Source organism: Neopsephotus bourkii, unplaced genomic scaffold (assembly GCF_033783945.1).
Source record: "Neopsephotus bourkii isolate Nb327-2 ecotype Australia unplaced genomic scaffold, CSIRO-AGI_Nbou_v1 NB_1154, whole genome shotgun sequence".
Lineage (NCBI taxonomy): Eukaryota > Metazoa > Chordata > Aves > Psittaciformes > Psittacidae > Neopsephotus > Neopsephotus bourkii.
The window spans coordinates 3,439,616-3,465,916 of NW_026901640.1; the positions used below are offsets into that span (position 1 = coordinate 3,439,616).

The 26,301-nt window shown below is 56.9% G+C and overlaps 3 protein-coding genes across 4 annotated transcripts in view; 1 reads left to right on the forward strand and 2 right to left on the reverse strand.

Moving 5' to 3' along the window:
* Positions 1–1,146: 1,146 nt before the first annotated feature.
* TRARG1 (trafficking regulator of GLUT4 (SLC2A4) 1) lies at positions 1,147–9,511 on the reverse strand. The gene is made up of 3 exons (XM_061363537.1): positions 8,636–9,511; positions 2,372–2,504; positions 1,147–1,816 (listed from the first exon to the last, which is right to left on the reverse strand). The coding sequence occupies exons 1-3, from the start codon at positions 9,494–9,496 to the stop codon at positions 1,809–1,811; spliced, it is 1,002 nt and encodes a 333-aa protein (XP_061219521.1). The 5' UTR covers positions 9,497–9,511; the 3' UTR covers positions 1,147–1,808.
* A 1,990-nt stretch (positions 9,512–11,501) lies between these two features.
* Positions 11,502–12,245, reverse strand: BHLHA9 (basic helix-loop-helix family member a9). Its single transcript, XM_061363662.1, has one exon. It carries the CDS (start codon positions 12,243–12,245, stop codon positions 11,502–11,504), a length of 744 nt encoding a protein of 247 aa, XP_061219646.1.
* Positions 12,246–16,007: 3,762 nt separating this feature from the next.
* The window catches only part of ABR (ABR activator of RhoGEF and GTPase), a 39,175-nt gene continuing 28,881 nt past the window's right edge, over positions 16,008–26,301 (forward strand). Inside the window, exon 1 of one of the 2 annotated variants that reach the window (XM_061363538.1) lies at positions 16,008–16,354. In XM_061363538.1, the coding sequence (XP_061219522.1) occupies positions 16,084–16,354 (271 nt within the window). In that variant the 5' untranslated portion in view covers positions 16,008–16,083. Of the gene's footprint in view, positions 16,355–25,368; positions 25,630–26,301 lie in introns of those variants that run through there. The other variant, XM_061363539.1, reaches the window with a different exon arrangement.

Sequence of the window (26,301 nt, forward strand, 5' to 3'; positions counted from 1 at the left end):
TTACAGTGCACCCCACACGTGCACTCGCATAGTCCAGAGAAGCTAGTGCCAAGTAGTTACCATGTGTGGAGTTCCTTATGGTGTGCAGTAGATTCTCCATGTAGACAAGCCCTCGGAAACCTTCAATTTGGTCTAAGGTTTGGGTTGTTTGGGTTTTTTCTCCCCAGGACACTGATGGTTGGGAGCAGAAGTGCCTTGAAGCACCTTATACCTTGGTGCAGTCCATATTTCTTGGTGCCGGGTTGCCAGCTAGAGCCAACAGAAGGGCCAGGGAGTGCAGCTCTTGTGCCCGCAAAGTTCAGATAGAAGAGAAGCTCAGCTAATGCAGAGCCCATGGATATGGTCAGAAATCACCTACAAAGCCTGAATAAATCACAGGCAATAAAACTTTGCATAGTCCAGGTGGTCAGGTAGAGACCAACCTCAGTAACAACCCACAGCACAGACAGGGCGAGGGGGAAGAAGAAGGGATGGGGCTGAATGGAGGCTCGAGGGAGCATGTTGGGATCGGATCCCATTGGAAAAAGCATGGTGTGGAAGACATGGCAGAGTGCACAGTACCTACAGGCAGATTAGGAGGAGCAAAGTCTGTTTTCTTGTTATGTTAAATATAAAACATTAAAAAATAACACTACTTGTGGAACTGACCCCAGCCAGCTCCGGGGATGCTGGAGACTTCCAGAGGTGCAGAAGAGCATATTAGAGATGGAAGGACAGGAGCAGGGCTTTAAAACTCCTCTTTGCCTCTGAAAATCTCCTGGAAAGCCCTAAACTGAAGCCCAAAAGGGTTGGAAAGTGAGGGCTGGATCATGCTGAAGCTTCTGTGTGATGGACATGATGTGACATAAATATGTAAGTGGGTAGAACGGGCTCTCCGTGCCATGACACTGCTGCTACAGATAAACCAGGCTCTTTTCTCAGCGCCATGAGTATTAACCTCACTTTGGGTGCACAGAGAGGGAAATGGGTGGGTTCACAGAGAAAGCATTATTTTTCATTCCATTAAAAACCCCACCGCTGGGTCAGGGTGAGGAGGAGCCTGGGGTTCTCATGCAGCAACATCCTGCTCTGCCAGCTCTGAGATCGGCCCTAAGCGATAAAAGAGCTCGTAGGAACAGACATGGAGAACATTCCCAAAGGCATGCAAATGGTCATTGTCTCTTTTTTGTTTGGTTTGTTTTTTTCATCAAAAATACAAAAGCACCCACCACATCCTCCAGCTTTTGCTGCAGTTCCGTGCGGAGCAGAGCCGTGGTCCTGCTGCAGCTCTGCTCTTCCCTCCTCCTCCATGGAGCAGCTCTCAGCTCCCAATGGCAGTTTGAGCTTTGGGTTTGTTCTTTTTTATTGTAGAGACAGAATCTGATGATTTAAAAACCAACAGCTCCCCATGGATTCAGTGACTTGTGCCAAAATCCTCAGGAGGATTCCTCAGAATGTCCTGTTCTCGCCTTTTAAATGAAGCTTCCTTCTTGGAACTCCTTTCTCTCGTGCTTTAGTTGTCTCCCCACTCCGTGAGTTTTGCTGGAGGGGAATGAGGTAGTGGATTTCCCCCTTCTCCTCTCTGCGTGGCATCCCATGTCCTTTCCCATTCCTTCCGGCGATGTTTGTTATCCCATCACTTGTACAAACTCATGTCCAAGGGGCGATGAAGTAGAAGCATGCGTTCCTTCCGACGGCGCTCCAGAGCAGGCTGTCCAGGGCTGCCCACCTACACTGTGACAATTTTTTGTTGCAAGGCTGAAAGTAAAACCCCCAAAAGGAAAGTTGTCTTCCTCCTCTTCGAGGCATTTGCATGCTTTAGACATCTTCTAGGAAACTGCAAAATAAAGAGAGTCTTAGGGCACCTTCCAGTAGTCACTGGCGCTTCCCTTACGCACTTGGGTTGGGCTTTGTTCTGAGGTTCCTGTTTGCCTGTGCTGCATGCTGGTCATGATGGTTTGGCAAATGGATTTGCGTCTGGGAGGCTCCTCAAACATTTGAGGGTTGGGTTGCTGGGTGGGTTGATTTGTGTGCTGAAACCCTTCAGTTTTTACCCCACTATACCCTTGTAAACCCATGACAGGCTTTCCCAGGGCAAGATGTGTCACCAGGGGGACCTTGTATGGTCACCATCGTGCAATGGGAAGACTTTCTGTTCTGGTCCTGTGAATAGGGTGTGTTGCTACTGCAAGAGCCCTGTTCTCCAAGGTGTTCTGCATGTGTGTGTGCAGTTCATGATGGTCATGATTAGTGCGCTACCACCGCAGTTGGGCTGAGAATTGAGCACCACCTGCCTTGGGCTGGTGGTTGGTGATGGTGGGCACTGGTGTGGGTTATAGACTAGTGAGGGTCCTGCTCTAGCTGGGGTGGGGAAAAGAGAAGGAGCTGTTACCTCTGACGCTGAGTGAAATGTAGAGCACGATGATGACGGTCCCCAGGACGATGGAGACGATGCTGAGCAGCCTGGCCATGCGCCCGAGTCGCCGTGCTCCATCCAGGTCCCCTTGCTGCCCGCTGTTCCTCGACTGCGGAAACACAAAGAAAGGCTCTTAAGGGTAGCCTTGGCTGTAGTCCCCACAGTGTGAGGTGACGTGATTCCCCCTGCGAGCCCATGGCTTTGACAGCCCATGGTCTTGCTGAACTTACATGGCTTGGAGAAGCCCCACCTTGAGATGCTGTTCTGCTTGTCCTGGATAGGAGCTGGGCTGGCTTGAGTCTGTCTTTTGGTAGGGTGACTAAGAGCGAACCCCAGCATGGGACAGGAGGAACAGCACCGCCCCAGCCCCTTTCTCTTCCATAGAAAACCCTGGAATTATTGAGTTCCGTTCCCAGAGCAGCTCAACTCTATGGGACTGCATCCCCCAGGGGCACCACTGCCTTTCTGTGCAGGGAAAGCATCCTGCCACCATCATCTGCAAATCCATAATTGAGAAGCAATGTATATTCCAAGTTTAACAACCACTTGACAAGCTGCAAAAGCAAAAGCAGTGACATTTCCTAAGCAGCATGTGGCCTCTTTGCTGGCCACTGAACTGAAGGTGTGTGTGAGAGGAAGGGGCTTTCATAAAGTGGACACTAACTGCTGGCTTTCATCTTGTGATGGGATGTGTTTTGGTGCCTCTGGTTACCCCGGATTCCTGCATCAGCATAGATGGGTTGTGTTCACCAGCTCTGTTACTAAATGCAGTCCTCCTACAGTGAGCTCCTGCTCTTATGTGTGCTGTAGGGAGGGAAGGAATAGGCCATGAAGCTTCTCTATTCTGCTTCTAGTTCCATTGTGATTTCCCCTGCTGCTCTTCAGTTCCATTGTGATTTCCCTGCCTGATTTCTTCAGGCAGCTCAGTAAAAGCTTTCCTAACTAAAATAAATGGCTCCCTGGCTGTGGCAGAAATGAGGAATTGGATGGGGAAAGCACTGGAGGGTGCCTGGAAATTATTGTGTGTAGATTCATTAAAGGATTAAGAGAGATCCCCAACAGTTGGAGCTAAAACAGGACTTGCCTGGTGCTGATGTTGGTGGGCACTGGTGTTGTAGCCAGCCCTCAGTGGGATAAATTGCAGCAGTGGCAACCCAGGGTGGATGGAACACACAGCTTGGAAACTGCTTTTCACTGCTCCATCAGGGCTGGCCACCCATGGGCTTGGCAGAGATCTAGACTCTGGGGGCAGCTCCAGAGAGGTTAGTGAAGCAGTACTGCCCTAGGGAATGGATGGGTTGAGCAGATCTGGGCTCATACCCAAAGGGAAAAGACTTAGATTGGATTGAGCATGGCCTCACCCAAACCTTGCCTGGTGCCTGATGATGCAGAGAGGGTGATGCTGTGGCCTGACTCCTTCATGCTTTGATGCCAGCTCTTTATTGCCCTGTGTTCAGCAGTGCTGCTGACCTGGAGAAGCCTCCACCTATGCCAACCACACACAGCAGCCTGAAGACAGAGCAGAGCTCACCAGATGAAGCACAATACACAGCTGCATGGTAAACTTTCAGGGTAAGTGATTAAATAAGGACTGATCTTGCTTCTTGCACTTGTAATTGGCAATCACTTGGTTCGTAAGTGAAAAATACTGGAAGTAAGAATTCCTTGTGAGGAAACAGCATCACTGCTGAGAGAGGAGCCCGCAGTGCTCCTTGTGTTGCTTGGAGCGAGCATGCTGGGGCTTCCTGCACTTGGCTAAGGGAGGCCCTAGCACTTAGCAGAAGGGCTCTGAGCAGCACCACGGCGAGGTTATTGTGGTGAAATTACTCACCGTGCGTCAGCATTTGCTGTGTGTGGTAGCGAGGCTGGAGCCCCTCCATCAGCAGAACCGGAGCTCCCTGCTCGGGAAGAGGCAGGCGGACTCTGAGCAGCGCGGCTCTCCAGGCAGAGAAGCCTTCCCGAAGTCACAGAGTGCCCTTCTGCCTCCCATGAAATCCATTGGGAAAGGGTTTTGGAGGGAGGGGAATCCGATAAGGGGGTTTAAGGTCTATACAGGCAACGTTTTCCATCTTGATCCAGTGGAGGAGTTGGGCTAAACTCCCCTCGACTTCACTGGGGACAGGCTTTTGTGGATACTTTAACTGCCTCGGAGCAGTTACTCGTTCTTTAGAGCTGGTTTTAAGTATTTAACAGGGTTACATCTTCCCCTGCTCCATCCGCCTCCAACCATGCTGCCTTGGCTGGGCCAGGGATTAGGAAAAGAGGGAGATCAGGAGCAGGCTGCAGGGCTGCCTGCATGTCCCCCATGTACCAGCTCCTCTCTTTGGAGTGCGGCTGCTACAACTGGGGAAACAGCTAAGAAAAGAAATATGCTACCTAAAAAGAGTTAAAGATGGAAGTGTATTGTCCTTGCCCATGGCAGGGGGGGTGGGACTGGATGATCTTGAGGTCCTTTCCAACCCTAACTGTTCTATGATTCTATTAGAACAATCCCACTTTCCTTTCTAAAGAAGTCTGTCTCAGAAGTAACAACTGCACTGGAAATGGTCCCTTCTCAAATGTTTTGAAATGAAATAGGAGGCCCAGCACAGCTCCAGCACTGACTGTGAAACATCACTGAGGATTCAAATGAGCAAATACTTGACGCTATTGCACCATTTCCTCTTCATCTTGCTCCCTTTTGGCAGCACCGTGACCAAATGGTCTCCAGCCCAGGCTGTGTGCTGGCTGCTGCTCCGCAGTGCTCCATAGGTGAAGTGCAGCTTTAAAGGTCTCCATGTTCTCGTTTTAGTTTGTATCACCATGTAAATAACATAGCAGAGCCTCGAAGAGGCAGCTGCTTCCACTGCATCCCTGCAGCCATCCTGCTCCGCTCTCTTGACACCCTCTCTAACACCATCCCCACTGCTGGCACCAAGATAGCTCAAGACTTTGTTCCTTCTGGTCTCAGCAACCCGTTTGACAGACCATACCCAAAACCAGCGGGATGCAGCCAAGAGCCAATTCTCATTACAGAACAGGAGGTGACAAAATGAAGCATCATGGGCTGGTGGTGAGAGCCGGGGAGGACGCGGTACCCAGGGATTGACAGGATCCCTGCCCTGCTCCCTGACAGCTTCCAATGGTTGGGATGCTTTTTTGGGCTTCGGTTTTTTGTAAGATGTGTAATATTTTTACAGGGTGTGGGCTAGATTGCCATGAAATACGCAGCTTCAGCTGTCTTCTAGGGGAAACACATAAGCTAAGGAATTGGATGTATTTATCACTAAAGCCTCTGGAAGTGGTTATTGTTCATTTATCCTGAACGATTCTGAAACATAGATCAGCCCTGGCACGGGCTGTTTAGCAAGCTATTGTTACTGTCCATATATTATTCATTGGGGTGGAACAGTTGGATTTTAGCTCTCTAGTATCACTAATCCTGTGTTTTGCTTTCCACATAAAAACATTAACATCTTGTTTATTAATCGAGACTTGCCAAGGCGGAATATCCCAGAAAGGCTTGAGGGCTATGGGGGAGTGAGGCGCTGTGTGTGTGCCAAGGGACTCCCTGTGGCAGTGCAGCAGCAGAAAATCACTAGGGCACTAGAAGTGGGGCTAGAAGGACAGGCTGCACCACAGCACCCATGGGGCCGGGTAAGGCTGGGCGACTCAAAAGAGCTATTAACCTTAAGTGTGTTCAGACTGTTCCCTGTTCATGCTACTGCTCAGGAGGTTATTTTGCCTGATAGATTGCCTAACTTGCCTTGTTGCAAAAGAATGCAATTACTTTTCCATGCTAGTTACAGGGATGGAGAAGATGGATCGTCACCTCCTCTTCCTCGCAATTGTTTCCAATTTATGAACTGGCTTCAGTTGCACTCTGCTGCCTTCCACCAGTTACTCAGAATAATAACCCTCAACATTGCATTGAAAGAAACATTCTGAGAGAGATATAAATCAACATCAGACCTAGAGGCCTGTGCCATTTAACATGAATTAATGATAATTTGACTTCTCCCACATCTCTGGGGCATGACAGTACTGATTTTGGATATGAAGCACAGTGCAGAATTGCCCTTGGTGTTGCTGTGTGCTGGTTCTGGGTGGATTTACATTAATTTTTTCAGTTCATTTAATTTGTTTGGACTTTTGTACACTGATAAGTGACCGGTCTCTTCTTCCCTGATGTGGCTGCACTTTGGTTGGAAGGGGAAGGGATCTGATAACAGCCCTACAGCATGTGTGGTACCCAGCCCTGCCCTGCACTCCTCCAAGACAAGGTCCCAAGCTGCACTGCCCTTGTGTCCATCAGCCCCACTCTCTGGCTTGGGGAAGGACCCAAACCCCTCAGTGCAGCCAGGTCCTTGCTTGGTCAAGAAAACACATCCAAGTATCAGTGGAGGAGCCTCCAGGTAACTCATTTACACCAGACCAGCATTATCAGGAGCAGGCTGAGGGCCAGAGCTGATTTTCTTTTTCCACCTCTGGCCATAGGCCCTGCTGGGATCTGAGAGCAGCTTTTGAAAACTGATTTATGAGACAACCCAAAAGCACTCATTTGCTTTCCTCTCTTGTTACTGCTCATTACTCAGGAAAAATCAGCTTTCATGTGCAAAAAGCATTGACTTGGGAAAGAAAAACACAATGGCAAAGCTAAAGGAACATCAGCACATTGTGGAAAGTTCCCCCTGCTGCACCAGGCACTGGGAATCATGAAACTGCTCCTGCTCAGATCTGGGGGTTGGTTTTATTCTGTTGGGAGACCTAAGCCTGTGGGAGCCTTGGGAGTCACTGGGAACTACATTTCTCCCCCGTGTAAGCATCAGCTGATGCCCCAAGACCTATTCCTGTTGCCTCTGGTCAATGCTGTTACTTGCTTTGGAAGCAGAAGGCTGCCAAGTGGTCTTAACTGCCTTGTTGGTCCTGCCTGCCTTTGGGTTTAACACAGTAAATACACACCAGTACCTCTCTGTCTAGCTGTATTAACTAACTTCTGCTCTTTCATCACTGTTTATTATTCTACTCCATGGGGTTTATGTGGCCCACAGCACATCCCCACCGCGCTGGAGGCTGTAACGCCTGCAAGAGAGAGTGTGAGAATCTATTTTGCATGAAGGCTAATGTGGTTGGAAAATCCCCGTGAGAGACCTTGTTTATTACCATGGATATGCAATACCCAGCTGCTTTCCCTCTCGTTGCAGTGCAAAGCCAAACAAGGCTGGCTGGCTTCCCCGTATGCTGCCTAAACAGGCTCCACCACACAACTGTACTACGCAGATGACAGCTGGCATTGGCAGAAATGATGATTCCTCCTCAAAATGGAAACTGGTCTCTCTAGAGGGCTTTCTGTGGCGATTGCCAGTGTCTGTCTTCAAGTTGTTGTTGGTGGGTTTGGGGGAAACGCTGGCTGTAGGTACCCTTCAGTGTATTTGGGTGGTAAGCAGGTAATTACTTTCCCTGACACGATTTTCAAATAGATTCGTCTCCATTGTAAATCAGAGGTATAAAAGGTGCCCAGAGGCTGAACAGCAGTGTAAGGGGGTGACTATACTTGCAGGGCTGTGCTGACTGAGCCACCCTCTACTTGAGATGGGCGAGAGGCTGGCTGGCTTTATTCTCGCCTGCTTTGATGTTGGTGTATTTGCTGAGGTGTGGGGGGTATTGAATGGAGAAAATAGCTTCTTCAGGGCACCTACCAGAGCTGCAGGTGCAGCCTGTCGCTTTGAGGTGTCCGAGGAGCCAGCCTCCAGCCAGGGTCTCCCCAGTGCTGCAGGGCTGGGCTCGGCTGCTGGGTGGTGCGGAGGGAGGGAGGGAGGGAGGGAGATCCCTTGTCCTCGCTTCGCCTCGCAGCTCCTGCCCGGGGAAGCCCAGCGAGCCGCTCTGGACCGCTGCCGGGCGGCAGGGACCGCGCTTTCCTGGGTGCGCCCGGATCCCATCCTCAAATCCCCGCCATCCATCTCCATCCCGTCACCTCCCCGGGAGCTGTCCCCGGTTCGGAAGCCGGTCCCCGCCCGCCTCCCTTGGCCAGAGCAATGGAAGCGCCGAGCAGCGGCACTGCGCGGCAGAGCCCCCCGCGGTCCCGGTTGGGCTGCGGGAGGTGCGCGGGCTCCTCTCGCCCCGGTCCCCGCCGCGTCCCGGTCCCCGCCGGTGCAGCACCGCGGACAGCTCCGGCGCAGCCCCAGCCCCGGCCCCGGCCCCGGCCCCGGCCCCGTCGAGGAGGCGGCAGCGGGAGAGGCTCCGGGCGGGTCCCGCACTCACCATGATGGAGAAGACGAGGCCCACGATGTTGATGGGCCAGACGGGGCAGAAGCAGGAGAAGATGGCGAGCACCAGGTAGTCCCGCGGGCGGCTCTGCTCCGGTGCCGCCGTGCTGGTGGCGATGGAGGAGGCTCTGCCCAGGCTGAGCCGGGACGGCGAGAGCGGAGGCGCTTCCAGGTGCCCGACCGACACCGACTTGTAGGAGAGCCCGTGCCCGTTGCGCTCCTGCTCGCCGGGCAGCGCGGCCGTGAAGGATTTGGAGCCGCGGAGGCCCTTTTCCTCCCGACCCTCAGTCGCCGCCAGGAGCTTCTCGGTCTCCTGGAAGCGGGTGGGCAGCGCCGTGCCCGAGCCCGAGCCGGAGCCCGAGCCCGAGCCGCCGGGCGCGGAGCCGCTGCTCGCCATGGCCCGGCGGAGCGGGCTCCGGGAGCGCCCCGCAGCCGCCGCTCTGCGCCCGGGGCCCGCCGCCCCGCGGGAGGCCGTGCCGGAGGAGGGGCCAGCCCGGTTCAGCCCCCGGGGCAGGATTGGGGCCGCGGACCGCCCCCGGGGTGTCCCCGATCCCCCCCGCCCCTGGGCTGCGCTCAGCCTCCGCCCGCCTCGCTGCCCCCGGGGATGCGGTGGGTGGGGAAGCCGGGGTGTCCCCTGTCGCCTCCAACCGAGGCTCTGCCCCGCCCCACCGATCCCCCGCTCTGATCGGGGGCTCCCACGGGCTCGGCTCCTCTGCAGCGGAACGTGAGAGCCCAGCCCTAAGCGGGGCGCAGGGGGATGCCGAGGGCAGCTCCGTGCCGGGTGCCGGTGCACACATCCCTGCGGCCCCTGGGGCTCTACCTGCCGCAAGCCTTTCCTGAGGTGGGTGGGGGACATGCGGCAAAGACCAGAGCCACACACCCGTCATCGCTGCGGAGAGCGCCTGGAGCTGCCCTGTGCCCTTTGCAGGCAGGAGCTGCCCCGGGTGTGACGGTGTCAGGGCAGTCGGTGGGTGCCCGGTGGTACCCCTGGTTCCATTCGCTCTGGGAAAGAAAGCATCTCAGGGCGAGAGGAGGTCCTGGACACTCTGTGAGGAGCTCACCCTGCCCTCGCTTTGTGTGGGTGAGAAAGCGAGAGACACAGCGGCTGCAGACACTGACACCAAATCTGTGTGGTCCTGACCTGCAAAGGAGAAAGGGTGCTGGTGCAGGGGTGGGTTACATCCTGTAAAGCAAATAATAGCATCCTTGGGAGCAGGGGGTGCTGTGAGGGGCAGGATGGAGGTATAAATACCCCACATGGGTGGATGGCTGGCAAAGATGGATGTTTTCCATCCACCCTTTGTGTATTATGCGTCAGTCCCAGATTTGTCAGGAATTTCCCTGGCAGTAAATGCCATCTACGGGGCACACCCAGCACCTTCTGCCTCTGCAAAAGGTGCCTCAAGAGCAGTGGGGTAACCACCAGAGATGGGGGTAAAACACTCAGATGCGAGTTTGGGTGGGGAGCGTGGTTCATTGTGTCGGTTACTGCTGGGTTTCATTTAAACCTTCTTTGAATGATGGTACTGCTGTGCTCTCCCTCCCCACGTGATGGGGGCTGACAGAGCAGGGGTATGCGCTACTCCGGGGGGGAGCCAGAGCAGGGAAAGCCACCTGGGATGCAGGGATGCTGTTGGGAGAAGCAGGATTCCTTCAGAGGACATCGCAGCAGGCCTTCTCTTGGCAACGGGAACATCTGTTGGATACTAAAGCCAAGATGCCTGACACCGTCAGCACTTTAAAGAGGCTCCTTTGCTGAGCAAAGAGCTCTCTCTCCTGGCTGCTGCAAGCTTTCCTCTGCTCAGTGCCCAGCTCCCTTGTCCCGCCTGGGGATTAAGGGAGGAGGAGGAGACCCTGGAGAGGGCCTGGCACAGGGGAGCGGAGGGTTGAGGTGGTTGTTCTCTCTCATATTCCATGGCCGAAATGGCCCCCCACAGGGAAAGAGCGCAGACTGCCCTCAGTGTGTTGGCAGGCAGCGCTGGAGCTCGGCTGGGAGCACTGGGAAGGGAGCAGCAGGGCTGGAGGAGCTCTGTGGGGGCTCAGCACTGCGGGAACGCAAGCAGCGTGATTTGCCCTGCCCAAGAATCTGCCGGCTGTGATGTGTGTGGCTGTAAAACCCAGCCTGATTCCTGCAGCAGTTCCAGTTTGCTGAGCCTCAGGATGAAGGGAGCCTCCTCAGCACCCCGGCCACTCCGAGCTTCCTAAGCCAAAAGGAAGGGGCCTTTTTAGTGAAATTCCGCTCTCTATCAGCCTGTCCCACCAGAGCCACATCACCACAATCAGAGAGAAACTGCAGACAGATGGGTGGGTTTTATGGAAGCCAGCATCTGTCTCCCCTCCCAGCCTCACAAATCTGCCGGGCACATCGGCACCAATGAGCTTAACAGCCAAAGTCCCAGGGCACCAACCTTCCCCTGGTTCTGCTCCCCTCCTTCCCCGGCGGGAGCCAGAGCAACCCGCCAGCCAGAGGCTTTAGTGTGATCCCCGCAGCCCATCTGTCCACCCCACACACATTGACATCAGTGCTGCAGTGCTGGGTTTATAAGCCATGTTTTCTCACAGAGCAAGCAAGAGAGAATAAATAACAGTGACAACCAGCAATGGTGAGACCTCGCAACAGGAAACACGGAGCTGGCGCTTCCAGAGGACTTTACACATTCTCCAGCGTTATCACAGAGCAGAGACCCACAGCAGGGTCCCATATGGGATGTGGGGGGCTCACAGCTCTTAGGAGCAGCACAGCTGAGCTCTGCATCCTGCAGTGCTTTCCTCGCACACAACAGCCCCTTCCCGCTCCACCCAAATGTGTCCCGTGGATCCATTACCTTCCTGGCACCATCTCTCCACCCCAGCCCCGCGGGTCAGTGGATGGGGAGGCACTGCTGGTGTCCCCAGCTCTGGCCATAGCCCAGCTGCCAGGGGATGGCCGCGGACAGGGGGTCTTGCAGGCTGCCCGTGTATCTCTGCTGGCAGGCACCTCGCAGCCCAGGGTGGTGGGTCCCGCTGGAGCAATAGGCAGGGATGGGCATGGAGCAATCCTCCTTCAGGCTCTCGTAGTGATGGAGCTGCCTCTCAGGGGAAAACGCAGTGTAGAGAGGGGATGGAGGGCAATGCTGCAAAGCGGCTGTGGAACCAGGCTCCCATGGGAGCTGGGGACAGCCGGGCTTCACCCCTGGCTCCTGCACAGGGACCCCTGCCCGACTGCGGCGCTCAGAGCTCCAGCAGCACCCGGCACCATGCAGGGACAGGGACAGAGCCGTGATCCTGTTGATGGCTCGCCGCAGGGTAGCGATTTTAGAAAGCCTTTTGCCCCCGAGGTCGTGTTTGAGAGCCAGCCGCAGGGCGTTGAAGGCTTGGTTGTAGTCCAGGATCCTCTTGCGCTCTCTGACGTTGGCAGCCATCCTCCTGGCTTTGGAGCGCACTGGCCTGCTCCTCTTCCTCACCTTCATCCCTTCGGCATCGCCCAGGCAGGTGGCTACTTCCCTGCCTTGGGAGACCCACAGGCCCTGCCTGTAGGATGCCTGGGGTGTGCTCCCTGCTTCCAGCTCCTCTTCCGAGCTGTCAGGCTTTGGCTCTGTGCCTTTCCCCATGGCTGCTCCGGACATGGCTGTGGGGAGGGGGAGCAGGAGAGGTGCTGCTGTGGTCCTGCCTCCTGTGGGATGTGGGAGGCACTCCCAGTGACACACAGCAGCCTCTAAAAACCCCACCATGGGCTCATCACGTGGCTGTATCCCGACCCTCCTCACCTCACCTGCCTGCAGGTGTGCTCCCTGGCCCAGGGGCACAGGGCGAGTCCGGCCTGGCCTCTGCCTGCAGGGATGCTCCTGAGCACGGTGCTGGGATGGAGCATGGGGCACCAGTTCTGGGGTGCCCAGAGGCTGCAGTGGGATGCTCACAGGGGGAAGCACTCTACCAAGCACACATTGCAGTGGTTGCTTAATCCCTGCTAAGAGTCTGGGCAATGCAGGGGTTCCTTTGCCTCTCTGGCCTCTCCTCTGCTGGGTGAGCCTGGGACAGGTAATTCCTGGGGTTTATACGGTGCTGTAGGACAGAACCAGCCTGGGGTTTGGGCTGTGCTCCCCCACACTCACTGCTGCTTCAGCATCTCTTATTTCCCAGCTAGGGAAAACCGAGGCACAAAGTGATGAAGTTGCTGAGGAGAAGACAAAATAACTCCTGCTCCAGGAGCAGGGCTGGAGCACTGAGCTGCTTTTGAGACAGTGCCTTTGAGCTGTTCCATGCAGCTGCACCCCAGGGAGCATCCATGGTGGGCAGGCACAGAGGTAGGTGGGTGCCTGGGTAGGAGCAGCCTCTGTGAGGAATGTGGAGGACTTGGCACGCCTCTGCCCTCAGAGCAGGAAGCAGGAATGTGGCAGGGGGGATTGGGGCAGGTGATAAAAGAGCTAAAGTGCTACCTGCCTCCAGAGCCTTCCTGTCCTTTCCCAGCAGAGAGAAGGAGCCTGGGGGCAGAGCTGTCTGGGCTGGTGCTGCTGCGCCTGCCCCGCACTTTGGGGAAGAGGATGCTGAAAGCAGCTCCTTGTTCCCTGCATCCATCTCCAGGCCAGTGGGACACAAGGACTTGCCAGGTGCAACAGGTCTGGAGGCCATGGGGAGGGCCGGGTCCCTGTCGCCCTGACCATCATGTGTGTGTGCCCATCATTTCATTAGCAAGCAGTTGCTAAATGCTTTCCTGTGCAAGGGGTAATGCTATGAAAAATGGCCCAGGAGTGGGTCTGACAAATTGTTGGAGTGACTGGTGCCAAACCAGAGCCCTGGGAGAACGTGCCCCCCTTGATTCATCCCTTCCTATCCTATTGTCCCTGTTCACATTTGATCAATAGCCACAATTAGCGGGGGGCTATTTGTCTATTGCCCTTCTCCTCTCTTGGCTCTTTGAAGTTGGAGTTAATTTAGGTGCCTCTGCTCCAGGAACCCAATAAATCAGGAGCCAGGGCCTCGGGGATAGGGGAGGACCAGGCAGCAGGACTTCAAAGGGAAGTGAAGCTTGCACATATTTCTGAGCACTCACCTGTGCTCACTATGGCTCCCTTGTTCTCCCCAGCAGCCCTCTGGCTGCCCAGTCTTGCTCTGCCCAGGAGTGGATGCTCCTCCAGCCACTGACTTACCCACTGAGCTCAGGTCAGGAGCAAGGAGCTCTTTGGGATGCTTGAATGCGGGTAGGATGTGCATGCCAGTCCCACTTAGGGACATACCTGTCCAAAACCCAGCTAAGCAAGATGTATCCCTGCCATGGGGGTGGTTTTGATGAAGTCAGGAGATGTGGTACAGAGCAGACATGGAGGAGATTGAGCTGGGCACAAATCCAGTCTGTGCTTGGGCAGAGGCAGGCATAGAGTGCTGGCAACGGTGCTGGGATTGCCCCATCCTGCCCAAAGCCCTTATGAAACATTGCTGGGGATTCCCAGCATCTTGGCTTTTGGGATTCAGCCCCAGCTCTCGGAAGTGGGCAAGGGCAGACCATAAATCATGGGCCATGGGATGCCACCCGCTGCCTGTAATTAGTGCATCCCGCTGGGGCGTCCCCACCTCATCCTGGATGCTTCCTACCCAGGTGCCCATTAGAGGGTGGGAGGCCAGCAGGAACGCCCATCCAGGCCCTGCTCCGTCGGCCCCCACTGATTTATTGCCATGCACTGGAGAGATTTATGGGCTGAGATGGGGAGCCAGAAATGTGCTGTAAAGGCTCTGCCGGGCCCTTCTGCCTGACAGATGATGAAAGAGCTGTAATTATCCGTCGCCATACATAAATCAGGCCACTAACGGCACCCCCCCTGCCTCCTCCCCAGCCTCCACATTGGGGTTTCACCCCCGGGGATACCCCACCTCCCCAGCACGTGTCACTGGGGCACTGCTGACTGATGGGCACCTGCCCATCCTGGGCAGCATCTTCACATGCTCATGGGTCCCACAGACCAAAGGCCTGTTTTGGGTGTCTTCACCCCCCCAACACTACTGCTGAGGGAGGGGGGGCTGCAGCCCCTGCAAAGAGCCCTGGACTGGCTGCTTCCGACCCACATCCATCCAGCACCCCCAAATTGCTACGGCTTCCCAATGACAGCTTATGGGACCATTGGGAGATGAACAGCGCTCACTGGAGGTGAAACCCTGATGGGGTGGTGAGAAGGCAGCCAATATGGACTGGGGACTGCCTGGCTCCTGGCAGTGTCCCAACACCATCCATCCTCCTCGGGAAGGCTGCACCTCGGGAAGGGAGACACAGCTGTGCTGGAGGGCAACATGGAGAGGGAGCTGGTAGTGCTGAGGCATGAGAGACAGGAATTGTGTTGCAGGGAGATGCCCACCCTTTGTGCTGGCCGCTACTCCTGGGTGGTGATGGAGAAGAAGGAAGAGGCAGTTGTGACACTGCCTGCACCCTGTGGGTGAATAAATAGGGTGCTTTGTTCGTGCTGGGGCGGGCTAGGTGGCACAAAGGACACAGACTTGTGAGTCAGCCACAGCCAGACATCGTGCAGTGCATGGGAGGAGGCAGAGAAAGGCTGCACTGCCTGAAGGCTCCTGCCTCTGCCCCTGGCACCCTTCGAGGTCTGTGCCCCAGTTGCATGGCAGGAGGAAACCACCATGGGTTGGAAAGCTTCATCCTGTGGGGTGGCATTGAGCCGGACACACGTGTTGTCCTGGCAGCTGAAATGCAGCAGGCACACACAGCGTGACAGAGAGTGGGCAAAAAGCCTCACGTGGGCCTTCATCACTCGCCACAGGAGTTTGTGTCCATCCTGAGGCCAACAGGGCAGGTAGTGCATCACTGGTCATAGGATAAGGATGGCCAGCAGATGCGCACACGGTGGCTGGGGAAGGGCAGCTCAGTGGCTCAGCAGCTACCCCGTGCCTTCAAGGCTCAGTTGCTGCTGGCTCGGGGAGCGGTTTTCTCGCAGCGTGTGGGATTATTTGTGCCATTCGCTGTCGCTCTGTTGGCTGCTCTGCCGCTGCCGCACAGCGCGCAGCATCCTCCCGGCTCCTGCGGGAGGTGCGGATGGAGGAACCGACCATCCGAACAGCCGGGAATGCAGCACTGCCCCGGCTCGGGCTCCCCAGCTCCGTCCCGTATGAAGCCGGCTTGGGATGCTCCAGGGACAGAGCGGCGCAGGTAACCGGTAACCGGTGACCGCTGACCGGTGACCGCCCGCTCCCTCCACCGCCGGCGGCCGGAGCCGAGCCGGGGGCGGTGTCCGCGCTGCTCCCCGCCCCGGCAGGGCCGGGCCGAGGCGGGGCGGGCCGGGGGCGGGCCCCGACGTCAGGCCCCGCGGCGGCGGCGGGGGGCGGAAGGCGGCGGCAGCGGTGCGGGGTAGGCGGTGGGGGGGGGGGAAACTTCGGTCCGGGGCGGGGATGGCGGCGGGCGAGGCGGCCCGGGCGGACTTCGCTCGGCACTGGCAGGCGGAGTTCCCCGGGGAGCCCGCGCCCCGCATGGAGCTGGGCTCGGTGCGGGCCATGGAGCGGGAGCTGGAGCGGTGCCGCCGCCACCTGCGCCGCCTGCAGCGGGCGCTGGCCGAGGAGCGGTTCAAGGTGGGGTACCTGGAGGCGGCGCTGGCCCGGGCTCCCCCCCCACCGCCACCGCCGCCGCCGCCCCTGCCCGACGCCCCCCGCACAACGCCCGGCCCCGGCGGCGCGGCCGCGGGCAGCTCCCCGGAGGGAGGCAGCGGCGGCAGCTCGGACGCGGAGGACGCCTCCTCGGCAGGTGGGTGCCGCGGGGGCCGTGCCCGCCCTGCGTCCGGGGCATCCCCCGACGCGGACTGGGGTGTCCCCGGCCCCGGTGCCAGCCCCAGCTCATGGGCAGGGGCATCCCCAGCCCTGCTGCTGCCCACCCGGAGCTCCCGTGCCGTGCCCAAGGCGCAGACAAGGGCACAGCGTGCCGCTCCATCCCCATTTCCCCATACCATGCCACGCAGCTGCTGAGGTCATCCCAAGGCCCTGTGTTGTCCCTGTCACACAACCACTGCACCCCATGCTGCGGCATGGCAGAGGATCTGACGGTCTCTCCAGGCTGTGTCCATTACACAGCCAGGGGGATCCCTTGTCATTGCATGGTTGAGGTCACCCCAACCCCTTGTGCCATCCCCATCAAACATCTAATGCCGCCTGCAGCCCTTGTGCTGTCCCCATCCCACCACTAAGGTCACCCCCAAAGCTCCTGTGTCATCCCTGTCCCACTTCCAAGGACATCCTGTGCCAAGGCCTCATCCTTGGGCATGCGAGGACGGAGCGTGTCTGTCCTCTGTAGCAGGCTTTTGATGATGTGCTACTGGCCCAGGAGCCATCTCTGGGGCTGGGACACTGGGAGAGTCACTTTCTTAAGGTGTGACCTGGCTCATGGGGACAGCTCTGCTCAGGTGTCACCCTGTGACCTCCCATGGGGAAGTCCTGGAGCAGCTGAAGCAGCAGCATGCCGGGGTGATGAGGTGTCCCGGGGCGTTCCACTGGGCGGATTGAGGACGATGTTGTTTGGCAAGTGACTGGCTGTTTTGTGGCACTGAAGGCGCAGCCGGTGAGCGCTGTCACCCATCACACTGTCCTACTTCCAGCGGCCTGCAAGTTGTTATTGCATCAGCTTTAAACCAGGTTCAGGTGCTGTGCTGACAGCTAGAGAATGTCACTTCTTACATTGCTAATTCTGCAGTTCACTGGGGTTACTTTTGCTCTTGCTCAGTGGTTTAGGGTACTGGTTTTTCCTCAAGGCTATACGTGCTTGGTTAAGATTGCCTGGGTAGCAAGTGCTGTGATCTCAAACCGAGCTTAATATTTAGTGTAATTTGTATTTATTGCATTAGACTGCAGGGCTGGAGAAGAGCTCAGTTTCCATTTTACCTTCCTGAGCTGAGTGTCCAAAGTACGTGGCTGCTCTTGGTGTGTCTCTGTGCTGCTCCAGGCTCACTCACACGTGTATTTGTGCCTCTCCCCAATTGGTGGGGACCAGCCGTGGCATCCTGCTCCCAGACCCATGGTGAAGACAAAAGACACTTGATGTGCTGATCTTAAATGGCCACCCAAGTCCCTCTCCATCACCCCATCAATGGGCACTGGTTGTAGTTTCTGGAGAGCTGCTCAGCAGCCAAGGGGAATCAAGGGCATCGGAGCGACCAAGCACAAATCCTTCTGATTTACGCTCAGATCTTGTATTTTGTGTATTCAGGGCAATGCTCCTGAATGCTCCAAACACCCAGGACTGTGCAAGGGACCCTTGTTAAAGGGGCTTCCTTGGAGTACAGTGTAAGCCTCTGAGGGTCCTGGCTTCATGAGCCAGAGGTGTCCTCCAGCCCCACGCCATGGCTGGACCAAGACCTTTGCAGCTGGTTGGGGCGAGTCTTTTGGGCAAGACCTTGAAATCCAAGTTTGCATCTGCTGTGGTTAAAAGTGGCCTCTTCCTCATCTTCTTCCCCAAAATGGGTCTCCATCACAGTCTCATCCCCTGCACCAAGCACCCCGCTCCTTGCTCCATAGCACAGCCAGGCTCTGTTGGCTCGTGGCTGCTACGATGAGCTTTCCCCAGCCTTGTCCCAGGCCTTTCCCAAGAATCAGCACTTTCCTTTGTTGTACGTGAATAAGGGCGCTTGTGTGTGCTGATGGCGCTGACATTTAAAAGCAGAATTGGAGAGTCCTGTTAGACCATGTGGTCATTGCTCAGATCCTCCTTTCTCTGGACACTTGGTTCACTTTGTGCTCTGCTTGTTTTCTTCTCACTTCTCTTTAGTTTTCAGACATAAGTACAACCTCGTGATGGCAGTGCTGTTTGCTTCTCCAGGTGGTGTGTAACTTGGTTAGCGTTGCTCTGCCTGGGTCCCTCAGTGTTTCAGTGTGAATTTGGGAGCTTAATGGTGCCATGGCTGTGTCTGAACGTGGTTGTTTCACTGTAACCTATAGCAGCACTGTCTGGACAGCAAGCAAAGGAGTATTGAATATTGTCTTCATGGGGATTACTGGGGAAAGACAGTGGTTTCCTTTAAGTAGCTTGTGATTAATCTGATTTAAAGTGAGGAAATCTGCAAGATGCCTGTTCGCGGGTATTGCATGAGAGCAGCGCGTGTGACAGCCAGATACACGATCCTGGCGTCTGAGATAACGCCTGTGCCAGCTCACCCGGGACCAACAAAATCTGAGCATCAGCGACCAGATGGCTAAAAACAAAGTGTGGAAAGGACTAAAATTCCCTTTATCTCAGGCATCACCTCTCTGTGGTCAAACACGCAGCTGGCCTCACAGCTGAGCATGCACAGCACTTTGCGTGGCCATGCCGGTGGTGGTCAGGGTGTGCTGGATGCTGCCTCCATCACATCCCCTCCCTTTTGCCACAGCATGAGTCTGGGGTGAAGGGTCTGGTGCTGTGGGTTGGTACCCACAAGGAAAGGGTGAGATGGGTGGGCAGGAGGTGACTTGGTGGTGACCAAGAGGAGGGACATAGTGATGCTCATCAGGAGGTGCTTTGTGTCCAGCAGCTGGGTAGCGTGCACAGAGGTGGAATAAGCCCAAGTGACGGGTGTCCCTGCTTTGCCCTTGGGAAGTGGAGGAAGAGGCTGGCTTTGCCATGGAGCTGGGATGCTGTGGGAGCTCCTAAAGCTCCTCTGTAGGTTGCTGGGTTTGGGAGCTCCCCAGACTGCCCTTTGCAGCACCCCGCACCCCAGAAACGCGAGCTCTGGGGTGGGAAGCGCTGACATAGCTGGAATAGTCCACGGTGGGGCTGGCTAGTGGATCTGGTTACAGCTGCGCCTGCGAGCTGTGCTGTAAATGACATCCCCAGCCCTCTCTTTAGCTGGAATTACACTTTCTGCCATGGAAAGATCCTGGAGTCACATGGGCTGTTCCGTTCACCCTGCCATACTGACTTCCCTTGGGAAATGGGAAGGGAGGCTGCGGGTCCCTGCCTCAAACAACAGTGAGCACAGAAGTGTGGCAGCATCGGTGTGAACCAAAGGGCTGAGATGGGGAAGGGGACCTGGGGCATCTGAGTCCCCAGGGATTCCCCCCCCCCCCCCATACCTCATCCCTGCGCACCTGGCTGGGGCTGGATTGCCATGGGTGTCATGCAGGGGGCTCCTGGGATGGTTTTGGTGGAGGCAGGGCTTGTTCTTGCTGCTCCATCCCTGCTTTAAGCTCATGCTGCTGCTGGCAAATACATGATACTGCAAAAGTGGCATCTCTGGCCTGGAGAAACTCCTCTGCAGCGGGGACGATGGGGCAGCACTGCAGGTAGGGCTGTGTCCTGCTGGACTGAGCACTCTTGAGCCTTGCTAGTTCCTTGTCTCTTTCTTGGAAAACCCACTAAAACCCCAGGAAAAGGAGAACAGAAAATAGCGAGCAAAGTCCAGAGCTTACCCCAGTGCATCTTGTACGTCTGGAGCCGGTTGCTGTGTCCAAGAGGTGAAGGAGCAGTGATCCCTCATTGCCTGGGAAGGTGCTGCATTGCATTGTCTGTCCATTTATTTCAGCACCAGAAGGGGACCCGGGGGTCTGTGCTGGAGCAGGGAGGTGCATGCATGGGGGTTGTCCCTCCCCAGGAGCCCATCTACCTCCTCTGTGTCCTTATAGTGATTGTTTTATGCTTCATTGTATTTCCCCACTGCTGGGAAGTGCTTTTTAGGCTCTGAAGATGTGGAAAGTTCCTCTTCTGGCTGGGGAAGGCCAGGCCGAGCCTCAGTGTTTAACTGCTTAGGCGAGGACAAAACCGCAGTGTGTGTGTGTGTGTTTGCCTGCTGGGGACCTTTGAATCATCTCCATCTGCTCTGGGGCCCGGCAGCGTTTCAGGAGGTGCCTTTTCTCCACGGAAAATGATGGCAGCATTGACAAGAACCCCTGTGTGATGGGGGGCTGCCTCCCCAGAGAGCACTGGTGCCTGAGATGGGGTCTGCAGGGTTAACGCTGGGGCAGGTTGGCACTGCTGAAGAAAATCATAAATGAATGCAGAAGTTCATGGGGCTAAAAAGCTTTTGAGTAGAACAGTTTAAAAGCAGCGCTTTTAAATGAGAGCAGTAAGTGCTGGTTGCTGGAGTAACTTCCTTGTGATGGGCAAATAGTGGAGGGCTTGTGAAGGAGCTGGAAGAGCAAAGGGGAAGGTCTAGGGCAGCGGACGCAGCATCTGCTGGGTGGAGGAACAGTGCTTCCAGGAGCCAGCACCCTGGGAATGCTGAGCAGGATGGATGCGTGGTGGGACCGGGATCCCTGTCAGCGGGATAGTGGGTGAGTAGGCCCTGGTGCTCCTGTCCCTATGGCTGGGTCAGGCTTTCCCCTGTGCTGCTCCCCTCTGCCATAGCCCTTGCATCAGCTGAACGTGGTTGCAGTGGGAATCTGGCTGCTGCCCAGCATCATGAGCCTGCATCTCCTCTAAACCAGATCCTCAACATCAGTGTGAGCAATCCCAGGGTGGCTTCCTCTTCTCCCTCGCCTGGCTGTGGTACTTGCTCTCATCAGCCCAGACATGCTGACATCTCTCAGATAGATCTAGCTCCAGCATCCCTGTGCATCCCTGTGTGCCACTGGCTTTGCACGGTCTCACTGGCTGGGTATTTGGCCCCCAGCAACTGGGGCAGAGACGACGCTGAGCTCCCCCAGCTCAGCAGCATTCAGGTGGTGGGCAGCAGTGCTGGACTCTGTCAGCCCTGGTGCTCTGCAGAAGGGAAGGAGGGGACACAGTTCATCTTTGGGTTCCAGCAGTGCCATGGGGCAAGCTCTTTGGCTTGGAGGTGGCCGCGGCCCCCCAGGCTCGGTGCAGTGGTGGTCACTTGTGGGGCAATTGGCAGTCCCCAGGTAGGAGCAGCAGCAGCAGGAGGGAACAGAAGAAGCCCTCATTAGGTGGCTGGCTCCAGCCAGAAGTGCCCTGCGGGGCCTGAATACATTTGCATTATAAGTCTATTGAAATCTGGTTTGGTTTTTCTCTTCCCCTGGAAAGACACTTCTGTGCAGTGGGGCTCTTTGTTTGGCTGATTCCTCCTCCCCTCCTGCCCTGCATGGCCAGTGATGCTGGCAGTTGGGATCCCAGTGGATGGCTCTGCTCTCTGATGCTGGATGCTGGTCTGCTGTGGCCAGCCCTGCAACAGTGAACAGTGGGAGATGCTTTCCCTGTGCTTCCCTTGGGTTAGAGAGAAGGAAGCCTGCTTTAGCCAAGGCAGCTCACTGAAGTGTGCATCCATCCCAGGAAAGCGGTGCCTGTGTCCTGGTTCATGGCACGGCTGTGTTTGTCCCACTGAGCAGGCACTGGGAGGTTGGCCAGGGCTGAGCAGCAGGAGGGAGCACGCAGATCTTGCTGCATCCTCGAGAGACATCTTCAGATTGACTTGGCTTTCCCAGCCCTTGTTACTTTATCAGTGTTTGCTAAGCGAGATAATTTGCATATGTAGATCAGTAGATCAGCAGCAGCACTTCTTGGCTGTAGCCTGAGCAGAATCACAGAGGATGTCCTGCAGATCTGCCCCGAGATAAATCCCAGTTCAGGGATTGTTTGAAGCTCTGGCACACAGGGAGAGCTTTGTGCTTGGACCAGGGCTTTCTGCCACGGGTGGGTTTTGTTCTGACACTGAACCAACACCTCTTCCTGATCCTTTGCAGGTCCTGTGTTGGGAAGCAAACCTGGCCCAGCTGTCTTGGCAGTGCTGGCACTGGGGCTGGGTGGGAGAGGAGCAGCCTGGGGCTGTAGCACTGGCAGACATGGCCACAATCTCCTCCCTCTCAGAAGAGAGATGTGATGTGATAGCCAGCTCAGACCTTCATCTTCATCAATCTTAGAGGCATTTTCCTGCAAGCAGCCACCACCTTTCTTCTTCGTCTGGTATCTTGAGAAGCCAAGGGCACTGCTGCTGCGCTGGGTCTCTGCCCTCTTCCCCATGTGTGCTGGGGAGGGGAACCTGCTCCGTTTAGGCCTCCTGCTTGGCTCCCTGCGGAGTGGGGAGCTGCAGGACCATGCCCTGGGGCTGTGAGTGGAGTTTAGAGCTGATGCAGCACAGACCTCAGGGTTTCCATCTGGCAGAGAAGTGATGCTGGGGGAGCAGTTTAATGCTGAGTTCAACTGAGGAGCAGCACATTCAGGACACCCAGCAGGAAGGATCTGCTGCCCTCCTTGGTGGAGAAGGTGGAAACACCTAAGTTCATTCCTCTTTTCCCTCTCTGCAGTCTCTGGCAAAGGGAGAACTGTGGCTGTGCTCCAGTGGGGACAGCCCAGACCTCCCAAAGAGCCCAGCAGAGCGGGTGCTGAAGGAGCTCGGAAACGTGGACTCTTGGCTGCTGTCTGGCTTGGATTCTAACTTAAACAGAGGAGATTTAGGTTGGAGATAAGCAATACATTCTTCCCTGTGAGAGTGGTGACACATGGGAACAGGCTGCCCAAGCAAGTTGTGAATGCCCCATCCCTGGCAGTGCTCAAGGCCAGGTTGGATGGGACTTGGAGCAAGCTGCTCTAGTGGAAGGTGTCCCTGCCTGTGGCAGGGGTTGGAGCTGATGATCTTAAGGTCCAACACAAACCATTCTGTGTTTCTATGATCTTCCACCACCAGCCCCAGCCTGGCCCTAGACAAGCACCAAGGTTCATGTGGCCGTGGCTGGAAGAGCTTCTTGCACAAGAGTCCCTAAATAGCAACGTGTGGGCTGGTGGGCAGGGGCTAGACAGGCGCCAGGCGGGCAGCATGGGGCTGGCCCATCGCAGGGAGGAGCTGTGGGCCTCGGGATTTGGCTCTTGCTGCAGCGATGCTCCCAGCTGGAGCTGTGCTGTGGTTGGAGCTGGAGGCGGAGAACATGGGTGGCAGCATCTCCAACCAGCCAGGGCTGTGCTGTGTCAGTGCAGGGCTGTGGGTGCTGCCCCCAGCCCTGCGGGGAGGAAGGAGGTGAAGCTATTTTGCTAGTCTGGGGGGTTGGCTGTTGTTGTTGTGTTGGCAAACATGAAAATAGCACGGAAACCAAAGTGAGAAACAAAGCTCAGTGGTTTGGTGGGGCTGTTTTGTGCAAGCATTGGTGTGTGCAGCCAGGTAAGGCCCATCGGCTGCAGCACGATTTGGGCATCCCAGTGCACGGGGAGGCTTCCTGGGACACCCACCCGAGCAGGCTATGGGGCACATGCCAGCTGGGTCCTCCTGGGCTGCATGGTGTTACACTGGGGGTGACCAGCCAGTGAATGGGCAGGAGTGGCCAGGAAGTGTACCTGGCGGGGGAAAGAATGTGGAAAAACCTCTGTAGTGCATGCAATGAGCTGTGCATGGAAAACCAACCACCCCACACTGCAGCCACTGGGATGGAGGGGGAGCAGCTGCATCTTGTGCTGCTGGTGCTGATGCTGCTATTGCTGATGCTGCTACCACTGGCGCTACTGTGGTGTCCCCAGAGCGTGGTTTCCTGCTGTGAACAGGGTTAATGTGCTCAGCCAAACCACTGTCACCGTTGCTGTGCTGGGTGGCAGGGCCTTGTGCTGAGAGGGACTGCGGGGGCTGCAGGGTTTGGCTGTGAAAGATGGAGGGGACTCCCTGTTGGAATCCTTAATGGATAGAGCAAGGACAGGCCGTGGTACCTGGAGTCTAGGCAGGAGCAAATGGGCAAGTTGGTAAGAGATGGAGAGCAGCAGACACTGTCACATCGTGGCCACCCTTGGGCACAGCACTGTGCTGATGGCCTGGGGACAAGGGAAGTGTTGGCACCAGGCAGTGCAGGGGTGATGGTGCCCAGCACCCCTTGGGGTGGCTGTGCGGCGCCCTGGGCTCCCCGAAATACCTGGGATTGGGGCAGGCAAGGGGTGGGAAATGGCAGCCATGTGGCTGCACCCTCTGACTCAGCACCCAGTGACTCACAGAGCGTAGGGTGGTGGCTGTGGCATGGGTCCTTGCCGTGCTTGGGCTGGATACAGCCCCCGGCAGGCAGGAATGTGCCAGGGGCAGCAGTGGCTCCTCACCCTGGATGCCGGTGGCTCCATGTACCACAGCCTTGGCATTCCTGCGCTCCCCAAAATGTATTGGCTGCATGTCCAGGCAGCGTGGGCATTCCTGGGAGCAGGGATCGGATGGTGGCAGTGCCTGAGCATCCTCTCAGGTTTCCCAGACAGAGCAATTGCCGGTGCCACCCGTGTCCTGGCACTTCATGCTCCAGTGGCTCTACCTTCCCCTTGTGCCTGGTGGAGCATTATCCCTCCTGCCCTGTTCCCATCTGGTCCAGGCCCATCCAGGCAAGATGCAGCCGAGGGCACTGGCAGGGAATACTGCCCACAATGCCGGGACAGGGGCAGCGGTGCCAGCACAGGCTGAACCAGGGCAGTCTCTGCACTTGAACGCTTGGCTGGCACCCTGACATATTGGGGTTGATGACTCTGGCACTTTATATTTCCTTTGGCTACATCGAGCTGGGGAGGGTGGTTTAACCCTTGCTTGTCTGTGCCCTGCTCTGCCGACCCTGGCTGTGTGGGGCAAGCCGGCTCCTGGAGGTCCTGGTTCCTCCCGTGGCTACCAGAGCCAAGAGGAGCCTGTATCCTTCAGCCATCCCGGTTCGAGGGGCTGGTGAGGTTTTGATGGGGAGGGGGCACAGGGTGATAGGAAGGAGATAAACCCATGGTGGAGGGGTGATGATGCTGGACTCCCCTTTCCTCCTCACTCTCCTTGGGGTCGCCTGGGGGCCGGCCCTATGCCCCTTAACCACCACCATCCCCTCCTCCTCCTGCTCCCCAGACCCCTGCGGAGGGGCTGCGTGGCTGCATGCGGGGGGGGTGCCGCTGAGCTCGGCTCCCCGCGGCAGTCAGGGGCGGGAGGCGGGACGCGCTGCCATTGCCAGGCAGCACCTCCTTCCCTGGGCACCCCTGGCAGCAGAGCCGCCGTGTGCCCGGTTCTCCCGTCCAACCCCGCCGGGGCCCGCAGCCCCCCGCCTCCCGCCCTCGCCCGCTGCCTTTGTTGTGCGATGAGAGCCGGCTGGCGGGGCTGAGCCGGCACAGCCCACTGAGCATGGAGCCGCTGAGCCACCGCGGCCTGCCGCGGCTCTCCTGGATCGACACCCTCTACAGCAGTACGTGGCCTGGGCTGGAGGGGTGCTGGGGAAGGGGGGGGGCCGGGGTGCTGGGTCCCCACTACCTGTTGTGTAATGCTGCGTCGCGCCGGGGAGGGATGCTGTGCGTGCTGGGGATGCTGTGCGGGGGGCTCCCCGGCTGAGCTGATGCTGTGCTCCCCTCCCTGAGCATCCCGGTGGCAGGGCAGTCCTGACTGGAGTTGGTCCAGCATCCTCACCGTGTTCTGCATGGGCAAGATGGGTGATGGTGGACTCGGTGTGGTGGGTCTCGCTGGGGCTGGAGCAGCCTGACAGCCCGTGGGGGTCCTTGGGGATGTGGATGTTTAATGCTCCGTGTCCCATCCCCATCCCTATCCCTCTGTGGCGGTGAGAAGGTAGCTCTCCCCCAGCAGTGATTTTTGCAGTGAGCTCCAAGGCAGCGAGCAGAGGATGCTGTGGCAATACAGTGTCGGTACCCAGGGGCTGGGGGCGTCCTGCAGCATCCCAGGGGTGCGAATCCCTCCATCCCACAGACGGGCAGCAGGGAGGAACGAACTCTGGAGCTGCACTGGTCCTGATCCCATGGCAGCTCTCTCAGCAGCAGCCGAGGGAGCCAGGGACATGGCTAGGGGATGTGGGGACTCGGTCACAGGGTCCCTGTTGTTCATTCTGGGGAAGCATTGAGCTGCGTGG